General features: G+C 45.4%; 1 protein-coding gene and 1 long non-coding RNA gene across 5 annotated transcripts in view; one reads left to right on the forward strand and one right to left on the reverse strand.

Moving 5' to 3' along the window:
* Positions 1-9,639, forward strand: LOC120373742 (cytochrome P450 2K1-like). The gene is made up of 9 exons (XM_039492557.1): positions 1-201; positions 3,368-3,530; positions 3,730-3,879; positions 4,605-4,765; positions 6,349-6,522; positions 7,144-7,285; positions 8,037-8,224; positions 8,852-8,993; positions 9,452-9,639. Exons 1-9 carry the CDS (start codon positions 1-3, stop codon positions 9,637-9,639), a joined length of 1,509 nt encoding a protein of 502 aa, XP_039348491.1.
* LOC120373745 overlaps positions 7,131-13,563 on the reverse strand; it is a 24,352-nt gene continuing 17,919 nt past the window's right edge. For all 4 annotated transcript variants that reach the window (XR_005585681.1, XR_005585683.1, XR_005585680.1 and 1 more), the window contains one exon: positions 7,131-7,257. This is a non-coding gene — a long non-coding RNA (uncharacterized LOC120373745). The remainder of the gene's footprint in view (positions 7,258-13,563) is intronic.

Raw genomic sequence — 13,563 nt, forward strand, 5'->3', positions numbered from 1 at the left:
ATGGCCACGGTGAAGGTTTTGCTGCAGTACCTGAGCACTAGCTCACTGCTCTGTTTGGCAGGCGGATTGGTGGCTTTCATTTATTTTTTGACCCGCTCCAAAAAGTCAATTTGCAGTTTGCCTCCTGGGCCACCTCCCCTTCCTCTCATCGGGAACTTGAATGTGGTGGATCTGAAAAAGCCGTTCCAGTCGCTGATGGAGGTACGATAGATATGACAGAATAGATATGAGGAGCTTTGCAATATTTGCTGATTGAGAAGTGAAAGGAAATCTAGTGAATGAGGATGTCATTGTATCTACATTGTGCCATTTGTGGAAACAAAAATGAACTCATTTAAAATTTTTATCTATAGCTACACACACACACACACACACACACGCACAAATATGCTCCAGTCAGAGCCATGTGAGTGGACCCTGGAGCGTGAGACAATCCCCATTTAATCCAATGAGACACTGGGTGGGTGTAAGGCACATTCGTGTAGATCTGATTGCCGAATAAGGATCATATATTAAATAGACCGAGCCGTACCTCCTTTTTTAAAAAGCTATCACCCCAAACATAGATAGACTTGCTCATTTTTACATTATTTCCAGTGTTAGATGTTTCTTGCTAAGGCAAGTGCAAAATCATCCCTTCCCCCGAGCCAGTGTTATTTAAGTAGGGTTGGCAGGAAAACAAGAATTATTTTTGCAAAAAATTGAGAGAGACACACACATTCACCACCTTGGAATAGCCAATTGTCCAGTGCTCTGAATTAAGTAGAACAGAGACTTGAACCAAGGTCTTCCATATTCTAGGTAAGTACCCTATTGTATTGGGTATCCAAGGATGGTGTGGGCGGGTGTCTTCCTCTCCTTCCCATCGACTAATTCCCAACCATGCCTATATTTAAGATTCTTGTGCATGATTTTAATTTCACCACATTTGGGCAGTTCCATGGACACCTTTTTTCTACAGGAAAAAAATTGCTTAAATATATTTCAGTTTGATCTATCCCTCATTTCATAAAATGACAACGGTGTTCCTGGGAAGAGGTGTGAACAATTGACATTCCTTTTAAAGCTGTTTTGAATCCCACAGCATGCTGACTCATTTTGCCAACCGGTTTTCCTCCTACCTTCAAGTCTGCCACATCAAATATTCATGTTGCAGACAGAAGTCAGCAGCAGCAAGTCAGATTTGATGCCAAGAAATACTCATGCAAAGAAGTAACTGAAGGAAAGTGGGGAAATTACCATGATTGCCCACTGGTGGTATGGTGCTGTGCAAAAAGTAGACAGCAAAGAATCTCCCAAGCTCCCAAACCGTCATGTGATGAAAACAAAATTCAAATTGTCTTGCATAATAACAGGAGCCTCTTGTAATCTGAAATGCAGTTTACAATATGTACATAATGCATTGCAAATCGTCACCTGGGCACATATGAAACACGATGAAATGTGTTGGAGCAGATGACTTAGAGTATGTTTAAACTAGATATAAAATTCTGAGTGAACAATTAGATTGTCAAAGCTGCTGTGGAGTGTAACAGATGATTTATTCTTAGCTAGCTATTAAAGCCTAGAGCTCCTGTGACATTATCCAGGAGTATATGCCTCAAGGCTGGATTCCAGCATCTGATGGACACCAAATAATCCTTGATACGACTGAAACGCTATCCTCCTCGCAACTACTGGAGAGACAAGTGCCAAAGATAGAATTATTTTTGGAATTGTTTCTTGCAAATGTTGTAGATTGTATTTTAATGCTTTATGCACAAGTCCATTGATAACAGGTAAGTTATTATACGTCAACAGGACCCAATGCAGTACATCTCTGCTACAGCATTTTATAATGGTCATGGTGTGAGAGTGGCAATGTTTTGGACTGTGATTGTAGAGACACTAGCGCTGGCTGCTAATATATTAATAAATATCTATTTGTCAATTAAAAACTTGGCCCGAATCCCAGCCTATGATTGAACTGTGCTCAGTGCAGCTCAAAAAAGGGTTGCAAAGGTGGCTTCAAACCACCTTTATGCCCCCAAGCCCTGAGTCCGGACCAGCACCTGGCATAAATTAGAGCAAACTTGGGTACGCTCTAAGCTATGCCTAGTTGCACACCGGCCCTGGGGATGTTCTATCAGCTGGATGTTGCCAGGTCATGGGATGTCTTGCCCACGTCCCCTTTCTGCCATAGCACTTAGAGGCCTCAGTCACAGATCATGGTCCCCTTTGTCCTAGGAAGTGGCCACACATAAAGAAGACATGGTCCCTGCCCCAAGCAGCTTAGGCTCAGATCCTCATAGTTAGACTCCTAACTCCCTTTGAAATCAATGGGAGTTGGGCACCAACAAACCTTTGAGGATCTGGGCTTTACCGCCTCAGTATAAGACAAGAGAGTGTATGCTACAGACAGAGGAGGGGAGCACAATACTGAAGCTATTCCAGCCACGCCCCTCACAGTAGGGGCCAGCAGGGCAGTGGCATAGCAGTTGCTCTGGTCGTTCTGCCATCCAAGACACAAATCAGTCAGAACAGGGGACAGCATCTGACTCACCTCTGATCAGCTATAACAAAGGCAAAAACATTTATTTATGCTCAAATACATTTGTTAGTCTCCTGTTCTTTGTACAGTCCCCTGTAACCGCCCAGTCTGACCACATCTCTTTTGCAGAGAAGAGGCGCTGGAATTTTTACCCACTAAATGATCCAATTAGCTAAACATTCTTAGAGGCTTTTAGAATGAGCACAAGAAACTCCTCGGGCTTTGTGGTCTCTTCTACAGCCAATATTTAAAAGCTAGAAGGAAAAATGTTCATTTTGCAGTGACTGGGAGAATTCTTTACATACCATGCAAAGATTTTCATGTAACCAATGCAGGGCCAGATTATGCCTGTAACCACGCATATTCTACTGTGTGCAATGGTTAATCTTCTGGTTAATTCAATGGGAGTCAGACACCTGGGTGTTTTTGAAAATCCTAGTAGGTGCCTATCTGCATCTGTAGGTGCCTAAATACCTTTACAAATATGTCTCTGAATGCCTCCCATTCCTACTGAAGTCATTGCAAAGTCCTAGTGAAGTCAATGGGAGTTAAGGGTGCTCAGTTCGGCATAGAATTGGGCCCTCTGGACTCTTACTGGGCTGGATTCTGACCTCAGCTCTATATAAAGCTGTTCTCATTCCATGAGTGTATTCTGAAGACAGAACTTGTCCACTGGGTGTGAGAGGCATAAGAGGCTGAGAAGATTGTGGGGTTACTACATTTCTGTGAGCCAAAAGCAGTGGCTCAGACAGTGTGTACACAGATGATGGTACACTGTTAGCTACATCTGGGATCCAGACCTGTTTCTGAATTAACATATTTACTTACATGTTGAAGCTCTCCGAGAAGTATGGCAACATATTCACTGTACATTTTGGACCCAGAAAGACAGTGGTGCTGGCTGGTTATGAGACCATTAAGGATGCCCTTTTAAATCATGCTGAAGAATTTGGAGAGAGGGCAGAAATACCCATATTTAGGAAGACCACACACGGAAATGGTAAACAAGCTTTTGTTTTGTTTTTGAATTTGATCATATTTAGTGTATTCTTATGAAAAGGAAAAACCATCCTGTTACTACACATTTTCATACACAGAATACTTTGAAAGTACATAGCAGCTTTCACACAAGGAAGTAAACGTACTTTACAAGCACTCATTAATCAAACTCAATACCAGGGTGTTCACCTGTATTTTAGGCATAGCCTTCAGTCACGGAGAGTTATGGAAAACAATGCGAAGATTCACCTTATCTACCCTACGGGATTTTGGAGTTGGAAAGAAAACCATTGAAGTGCGAATTCTTGAAGAGCTAAATTTCCTCATTAACTATTTTGAATCTCACCAGGGTGAGTGTTAAGAATTTCATCCTGAAATGGACAGTTAGGCCGCAGTTCAGAAAGGTACTTTAGCATGAGCCTAAGGCTTTGTCTACACTGGAACTTGGTTGGCAAAACACACCCACCCCCCGAACGACAAAAGTTTTTACCGACGAAAAGCACCAGTACGAACAGCGCTTTGTTGGCGGGAGCGCTCTCCTGATGACAAAGCTGCTGCCGCTTGTCGGAGATAGAATTTTTTTGTCAGCAGGACAGCTCTCTCCCGCCAATAAACAGGAGCTATGCTGCGTGGCTTTTAGCAGCACAGCTGTAGCGGCACACCCATGTCTCTAAAAGCTGGGTAGTGTAGACATAGCTGAGGATGTGGAGTCAATGGGATTTCTCATGTGCTTAAAGTGAGGTACATACTTAAGTACTTTGCTGAATTGAGGCTTTAAGGATAGCCCTGGTTCATATCCTGGATGGTGAACTTGTTTAGCTCTAAGAGTTAAGGACAACATTTTCAAGGGAAACCATAACCAAGGCTCTGATTTTGTGCTCACACTCATTTGTCTGTGCAATTTTACACACCATTACCTCAGCGTGTACCAGAACTTAGTCAACCGCTCTAGAGAAAACAAAAGCTAGTCATTTCTACCTGAGAATGAGCACTTCTGTGTGGTAGGCTGAAATTGATGTTTTCAGCACATGAGTACAATTCCAAAGCCAATTTGTTTTAATTGTTTTAAACACAGGGAAACCCTTTGATACAAAGGTGATACTGAACAGTGCTGTCTCCAATATCATATGCTCTATATTGTTCGGTGAGAGGTTTGAATACGAAGATCCCATATTTCTAGCTTTGCTGAAATTGTTAAATGAAAATACCAAGTTGCTGGGCTCTCCTATGGTGCAGGTAATTATTTTTAATTTGGGGGGGGGGAGGTTATTAACACATTCCCACTCTGAACAGACTTAAGGCTAACTGCTGGGTTAAATAGCTAGAAATGAAGAGGGGATGGGATCGGTTGTATGGAGAGGGAGCAACCATCATAACCAAGCAGTGGTGACCAGAGGAAATCTTTAGAACAGAGCAGTTGCAGAGAGAATGCCTCCTGGGTCATTATGAGCCCACGCTCTGCAGTAGCCCTTGGTTGTCCTTTAAGGAGAAACAGCATATTCCTAACTCCTCATCCCGGCTACCCGATGCTACCATGCGTGCACAACTGCCTGCAGCCCGTTGGGCTGCTACCTCTGGTGCTCAGGGAGTGTTAGCAGCAGCACTCTGGCTGCCTTCTGCATGATGGTGCATTCTGGCTGCCTCTTCCAGACCAACCCAGACAGAATTTGGTGCCTCAGATCCAATGCAGAATCACCACATACTAAATTTCTCACCTCAAGCCATCCTGCTGCACCAGTAGCTTTGCTGGGACATTCAGTTGCTCCTGTTTGTTCTCCCTGCCTCCTGGGATGGGACGGGGCTGGGCTGTAGGTTGGGCAGTTAGCTGGTTTACAGGGTGTTGGTGGTCTCTGAGTGCAACAGGGCAGGTGCTCTTTGGTCTGGTTCTGTGCTCTCCAGGTCTGTGGCTCTCAGTGTCCACAGCAGACAAGCCAGGAAGAAGCAGAATGAGTGTATTTAAGGTTTAATTCCTTTCTGCTGCAACACGGGAATGTTCCCTGAAAAGGTAACAGCAGGTTAATGGGGAACTTGACTGAAATGGACCAACCTGTGAAGGGCCAAGTGAAAACTGACCGCAGGGGCCTTTCCTCAACTCACTCACAAGAAGTGACATTCGCGCTACCCACATAAAGACCCAGCAATTGAAGGTTTGGGGGAGGGAGAGAAAATTGACCCTCACAACCTGTGGTCTGCCCTTGTGGCTGCTACCCCCAGCCGATGGGTCCCATGCCTGTCCCCATGATAACCCCAGCAGCATGCCATGAATGCTGGCCTATTTCAGACCACTGTGAAGACCCATCCTCACCACTGACCTCTGCACCAGGAGTGAATTTCACCTAACGCAGCACACTCAATGAAACTGAAAAGCAGTAAAATAAAAGGAGAAGCTTCTCTATGCAGCATATAAACAAACTGAGGAATCTGTTGTCAGAGAGGGAATTGAGAGCAAACATGGAGGGCTGGAATAGAAAGGGCATAATAGCTTTATAGCCACTCATAACAGTTTGGGCTGTACAAGCTAAAGCATGGATACAGTGACCTTCCAATCTTGATGCTTCAGGGCATCCGTAGTTCACATGTGGGGGGTCAGGAAGGAATTGCTTGTGGCACATCAGAAACATTACATGAATTAGTTAAGTACCCCCTGGGGATTCTTCTCCATTCTCTCAGAGAATCAAACTCTGGTCGCTGCCAGAGCCCATTAGACTAAGGGCACAAATGGTGTGATGTGTGGAATGCCAACTCCACCCATTTTATGTAAAGATGATACATGGGCTCACCACAATGCCGGTGAGCAGTAATCCTTTTGTTTTTCCCAGTTATATAATTTCTACCCATCTCTTGGATTTCTGTTTGGAGCGCCAAAGACCGTGCTACGAAATGTAGATGAGCTGAATGCTTTTCTGGAGAAGTTCTTTAAGGAACACAGGCAGGAGTTTAATGAAAACAACTTAACAGGTTTTGTTGATGCGTTTCTGATGAAGCAACAGCAGGTACTTTAAAGCTAACTCTCAGCTTAACTTGCATCTTTCCGTTCTGTTAGCTTTCACTTCATTTATTAATGCTAAGCATCTGGCAGGAAACGGGAGATGTGAAGACACAGATTTGTTGTGATCAGAATACTCTAGACCAGGGCTAGATCCTGCTACCCATACTCACATTGAACAGTAGCTTACACTATGAGTAAGCTTACTGAAATCACTAATGAAGTGACCTAATTAGCAGAGTAGTCCCACTGAAATTAATGGGACTAGTGGGGGAGTAAATTATTACTGAATGTGAGTAAGGGTTGCCAAATCCTAATCTTCATCGCTAACAGTTTGATGTTTCTGTGATATCCTTTATTGAGATAACTGAGGGTCCACTAATTGCTTAATATGATGATACCAGCACTCCTTGCATACCTGCAGCATGACCAATTCTTTTCTATTCCATGGTGTTTGGTCTACAATATATCCCTTTTATTCACTATAACTAAAATAAACTAAAGGGGTAAACTCACCCTAATATATATATCCATACACAGCTGGAACAAAGATGAAAAAAATACAAGAGCTAACGTCATCTGTATCATTTGCTGTAGAACTAATGTTCATTTTTTGCGTGTTTTGAAGGAGTCGAGAAATTCTCACACACACTTTCACAATGAGAATCTTCTGTTCTCTACGCTGGACCTCTTTGCTGCTGGCACTGAGACTACATCTACCACTGTCCGTTGGGGTCTTCTTCTGATGATGAAATACCCAGAGATTCAGAGTAAGACTAAGAACTAATCTCTTATAAAAGTCTGTTAAATACCTAATCAAGTCTCCAGTTACAGAAGGCAGACAGCAGGGTTCCCGCAGTTGAGACTTGAGTAAAAATTAAGTGCTAAATTAGAAAACAACTAGCTTTACAAAGAGGTTTCATTCAGCTAATCTTAACTGAAATACATAAGCAAACAAGAAAAGCTGAATTCCAGTTCTGTTCATAAGCCTCCATAAGCCTCCACCCATCAAAACTCTTGCAAGCTATCAGGTTACACCAGCATAACAAATGTATAGGTTTTCCATCTGATCTGAGAGATGGTGGGCTAGAGTCTGCTCTCACTTCCACTGAAGACTATGGAGTGACCCTGGTGTGAGAATAGAATCAGGCATGGGATTTAGCACAGTACCCCCTAACTCTGCATTGGCCCAATAATATCTCTGAGGCACCTACATAGGGTGACCAGATGTCCCAATTTTATAGGGATGGTCCCAAATTTTGGGTCTTTTTCTTATATAGGCTCCTATTACCCCCCAGCCCCATCCTGATTTTTCACATTTGCTGTCTGGTCACCCTACACCTACAAACCCACCCACACTAATTGATGCAGCATGCAGATTTTTCTACTGAGGAGTGCCATCCAAATCCCAGCTAAATTTAATCCTATTGAGATTGCAAGACAAAGTGAGATCACAGCCTGTGGTAATGTGTTCTCAGCATTCCATGAAAACTGGAATCCGTCTCCTTTTTCCTTTTCAAGGAAGGATTCAGGAAGAAATGGATCAGGTAATTGAGCCAGGACAAATGCCTATGCTGGAGGACAGGAAAAAACTGCCTTACACTGATGCAGTGATACATGAAATACAAAGGTTTTCCAATATTGTCCCAATGAGTGTTTCACGTTCAACTTCCACCGATGTAAATTTCAGGGGTTATATGATCCCAAAGGTAAGTTTTGAGGTTGGCAACAGAAACGGCAAATATTAATGCATTTTTGTGAAAAACTAGTAAGAAAATAAATGTAAGAAGTCCTGGCGTTTGGTGTTTCAGTATTTAATCCCTCCCTCTACCATCTGTGCTACATCCAGAACGGATGGTGCAACTCTGGGCCAGATTCTACACTCAGTTATAGCCATTTAAATCCAGAGTAATTGGACTGCTGTCAGTGAAGTTACTCTGGGTTTACATTTGCTTATCTGAGCACAGAGTTTGTGCTGGATCTTTGTTCAGAGGGTGAATGAAAACGTTTAGGAAAGCAAACAATTTTTATTTTATGAGGTGAGGAGGGAGAAGTGGAATATTAACCGGTCTCAGTATCAAAAACCATGTATTCTGAGTACTAAACATCCATAAACAATGCTTATAGCTTCCTGTTCTGATGTTTATTTCTATGCACGTGAATCTACCAGATTAAATATTCCACAGAGTAAGGAAATATCCTGTAGAGCTAGTTAATCCTGCTCAGAAATCCATCCACTGTTTACTTCCTTGCATGGAAGAAAGAGTTGAATTTGTGAGAGTGACCACCACAGACCACTGGCTGCTGCACCTGCCAGTTTCCCTTATTCCTTCCAGGGAATAGAAGTGATTCCTCTGCTGACCTCCGTTTTGAAGGACAAATCGCACTGGGAGACACCAGATCAGTTCAACCCTTCCCACTTCCTTGACGCTGACGGGAGCTTTACTAGGAAGGAGGCATTTATACCATTCTCCATAGGTAACAACAACTTCCTGCGCTCAGTCTGTAGTTATGCTGATTGTACAGCGGGAGCAGTGGATGCTCGGCACCTCTGGAAACCAGGCCAAACATGTCTGAAATGAGGCACCTGAAATTGAGGCTCTCCAGATTAAATGGTACTTTGGGAAATTTGGGTACAAGTCATCCAAAGCACATAGGTAGACACTGGCATTCCTTTGTCTGCCAACCTCCAGACACCTGGAACGGTCACAGATTCTCACAACTTCCTGAATGGGCAGAAACCATTTCCTTTTAAATAGCCCTTCTGACATATAGATTGTGTGTGTGTGCGTGGGAGGCGGGGGGTGTCGGCTGCCTCCTCTGGCTGCAGTTACAGTCTGTATATACATTTTAAAAAGATCTCAGACAAAGGCACTGACCAAGCCATGCCTTGCTGACTGTCCTTCCACTGACCTCCATGTTGGTTGACTTTACAGGACGAAGGGCTTGCGTTGGAGAAGGACTCGCCAAAATGGAGCTTTTTCTCTTCTTTGCGGGTTTGCTCCGGAAATTTATTTTCCAGCCCCCTCCGGGGGTGGCGAAGGCCGATCTAGATCTCACTGCTGATGTTGGCTTTACCTTAAACCCAATGCCCCATCTGATTTGTGCTGTGCCCCGTGAATAACTGAAATATAACTGAATGCAATAAATATTGTCCATGGCTGATGTCTGAATTTGGATCTTTGATTGCAACGATGCAAAAAACGAAAGATAATTAATTAACGGAGAGTGTCACGGGGTGGGACTCCCCCCTGTGGCGCCTCCTGCTGGTCATCTGGGGAATTAGCGTTTCCAGCCTCCGGAGCACCCTCTGCAGGCCGGTGTCCCGCTTGCCGCTGGGCCCGAGTCCCTCCTGGACCCCGGTACCCCTTTCAGGCCACTGTGCTGCCCCCTGGCAGTGCCTCCACAGATCTGGGTTTCCCCTCCCCAGGGAACCCTCACCCTATATCCCCACCTCACCTCAGACAATGGCTACTGCCAGTCTCGATCTAGCCCCCATTCACTGGGGCAGACTGCAGTGTAAATGCCACTCATCACCGGCAAGGAGGGTCTGGACCTGCTGCCTCTGCCTACCCTTGGGGCTGCCCCTCTGCAACCCCAGTACCTTCTCGGCCTTTAACAAGGCCTGCAGCCTGGGGGGTTTCCAGGCCAGAGCTTCCCAGCTCCTCTGGCCTTTCCCCAGCCCTGCTCCACTCTAGGTACCTTTGTCAGCTCCCAGGCAGCCAGGCCCTTCTCCCTCAAGAGCTAGAGGGAGGCTCCCTTGGCTCCTGGCTTCCCTGGCCTTTATAAGGCCAGCTACTGTCTGATTGGGCCGTGGCCGCAGCTGTGGCTGTTTCCCCAGTCAGCCGAGGCTGCTGCTTTCCCCAGCAGCAGCCCTCTCCCAGCCTCAGCCCTCTCCCAGGGCTGATTTAAGCCTTTTAAGGCAGGAGTGGGTGACCACCCTGCTACAGAGAGAAAGGGGTGATCTCTGGTATGACAGCTTATTCCCTAAGTGCCGGAACTGCTGTGTTACACCAACAGTGGGTGCTAGCTTGCAACGGCTGACTCAGAATCATAGTAGAGGTGGAAAAGAGCTAGGGCCAGATTGTTCCTGCATCGCGGAATGCAGGTGTGGTAGCTGGGTTCAATCCGTCTTTCCCTCTTGTCAACCTGGTGCAAGGCCAAGGTCACTCATGGTGCCTGTACTTCTATGTGCCACCGGGGCCATGGCCCAACCGTCCCATCCCCCACAACTCTTGGCTAGCCCACAAGTTGGTTGGGAGAAAGCTGCACCATTCTAATAGCAGGTGCAGCCTGCATGCTTCCCCTCCTCACTTGGTAGCTCAGGGAGGATGGAGCTGAGGATCTGGCCCTGTGGCCTTTAGGAGAAGGAGAACATGAGTAAATGCTGATTGGAAAGCTGTGCCCAGCACAGAGCCGGCAGTGTGAAAAGAGAAGTGAAGGCAGGAGGGTCTCTAGGAAACACAGGGATCCCGTAAGAGACAAACAAGTACACAAAGCAGCACTTCCAGTCTCTGCTAAATGAAAGCCAGTTGCTCCATCAGATGCCTATAATTTCCCAGCATCCCTGTCTGTAAGAATGGGGAATTCTAATGGATTAACTGAAATAACTGGAAGTGTCCAGTTAGTGCCTTTCTGCAGATAGAACCTGCCACGGGCTGGGAAGATATTTTATGTCCTAAGATAGAATGATGTGCCAATTACCACAAGCATTCAAACCATCAGTCATGGTTGTGCCAAGAGCTCTCTTTTTTGTTTTAAAGCACTTTACATCCAATTGTAAATGGCACTCCCAACTCTCTCCATATTTGTGTGTTTGTTTTTTTAATTTCCAGATCCTGGATTCCTGTGATTACCTGAGAATCTCAGCTTCCATTAAAAAAAAAAAAAGTACATTTTTAGCCCTCAGGATTGTAGAGACAAGCCTGAAAATGCGGACCAGGTACACCCTAAAGGCATGGAAACCAGAAGGCAAATAAAACAAAGTCAAGATTTGGGGGGGGGGGGTAATCTCATGATTTTCATGCCAATCTCATGATTTTAGAGGGCCTGATTCATGATTTTTTGAATGCACAGAGTTGGCAACGCTGCGTTCAACCAAAGCACACAAAGACTCTATACATCTCAAGTGTACCTGTCACCACTGGCCTCATTCCATTCCTTTCATGCCATCTGTTACTCCCACTAAGGTCAGATGTTTCCCCCTCCTTCATATCATTCTTTTCAAGAACTCTACTGATGTCTGCAAAGTAGGGTGACCAGATGTCCCGATTTTATAGGGACAGTCCCGATTTTTGGGTCTTTTTCTTATATAGGCTCCTATAACCCCCCACCCTCTGTCCCGATTTTTCACATTTGCTATCTGGTCACCCTACTGCAAAGCAAAACTGGGTATCAAAACCAAAGCCAACAGACATCCCCGACTAATATGACTTGGAAACAATGAGATTCATTGCTGGAATGGTACCTATAAACTGGCAGTAATCCATGAAGTTTTTAATCTAAGGAATGAAATTGATGTGAGTGTTCTCTGCCGAGGAAGCCAGTGTGGACTGACTATCTCATCCAAATCTTTCTCTGGTATTTCACAGCACACAATACAAGCGTCACCCTGATTATAACCCATCACTCACGAATCAGCTGGAGCACAGCCAACATGCAACTAGAAATACCTGATGGGTTAAAAAACCTTCTTGAGACATTTTGACTCAAACTTTCCACTGAGCCTCAGCTTGGGCTTCCTTCGTGCAAGCACAATCTTCCCTTTCTATTTTTCTCTGTTAGTCCCAGTTCTATTGGTGTCACATGGGGTTATTATAATCAGGGGCGGCTCTAGACACCAGCGCACCAAGCAGGCGCTTGGGGCGGCCGTTTCCCGGGGGGGCGGCATTTGGCTCCGGTGGAGCTCCCGCCGGCATGCCTGTGGCAGGTCCACCGGAGCCGGGACGGACGACTGCGCCGCGCAGGCATGACTCGCGCGTCCCGCCCCCCCCTCCCCTCTCTGGCCTGAGCTCCCGCGCGACGCGGCAGGTCCGCCGTCCGGGCGCCTGGCTCCGGTGCAGCATGGCGAGCGGAGCGCTCAACAGGAGGAAGGGAGACCGGACCAGACGCGAGGGCGCGAAGGGCGCGCAGCGCGGCGCGCTGCCGGGCAGCGCCGCGCTAGAGCTGCTGATTATAATGATCTGCTAAGTGGGGGTACAATGTTCAAAAAGAACAAAGTGACTACATCCCATTTTCAAAAGTGACTGACACACTTAGGTTCCCAAGTCACTTCTGGAAATGGGACTTACAGGAAATGAAAATTCTGCCTTCTTTGCTCCCCATTATACAAGACACATACTCCACACTCCAAGGAGCTTGATGTTTCAAAACTAAGCAGCAAAGTCTCCAGGAAGAGCAATGTTATATTGTCTGGTTTCCAGTTTACCAAACAATGGGCTTGGGTTTGTTTGGTGCCAAGCAAATGCAACTGCCATTGACTCTAATGGAAGCTACAGATCCTCAGCACCTCTCAGGATCAGGATACAGTACAGCAAGATTTGGGGCCAAATTCTGATGCATGCAAAAGGTGCAATGGCCCAAGTACGGACCCAGGTATGCTGCAAAAGCAGTGTTAATATAGGCCCATATTCTATCCACCAGACACCCCATTCTACCCCCACACACGACCTCTGTGCAATCTATACTACTAAGAGCATATTTAGAAATGTTGACACCTTTTCAGAAATACCATACTTAGCTCAAAGTAAAGTATTTAGTCTGAACTCAGAAAATTGCAATTGAAAAAGCAATTATAGCCGTTCTTTCTTACTTATTATCACCTTTAAATATCTCACCATCACAAGAATATGCAAATTAAATTCACATATGCCTAGTTTAATCATGTTATGATCCTAGGAACTTGGCAACCACATTAGCAATGCCACACCTGGTCTCACCCACCCACTGGGCAATAAGGACTAGAAAGATTAACAGCCTCTATAGCTCAACTCATGGTGAAGTAGAGGCTAAATCTGCATGCACAGGCAGTTCTCAGTGCATGTCTGGT

The sequence above is a fragment of the Mauremys reevesii genome, linkage group 10 (assembly GCF_016161935.1).
Source record: "Mauremys reevesii isolate NIE-2019 linkage group 10, ASM1616193v1, whole genome shotgun sequence".
NCBI lineage: Eukaryota > Metazoa > Chordata > Testudines > Geoemydidae > Mauremys > Mauremys reevesii.

Excerpts from the sequence above, each read along its gene's own strand:
- LOC120373742 (XM_039492557.1), top strand. The coding sequence starts at position 1 with ATGGCCACGGTGAAGGTTTTGCTGCAGTACCTGAGCACTAGCTCACTG. Across the intron at positions 202-3,367 it reads CGTTCCAGTCGCTGATGGAG|CTCTCCGAGAAGTATGGCAA; the intron begins GTACGATAGATA and ends TACATGTTGAAG. Across the intron at positions 8,225-8,851 it reads GGGGTTATATGATCCCAAAG|GGAATAGAAGTGATTCCTCT; the intron begins GTAAGTTTTGAG and ends TATTCCTTCCAG.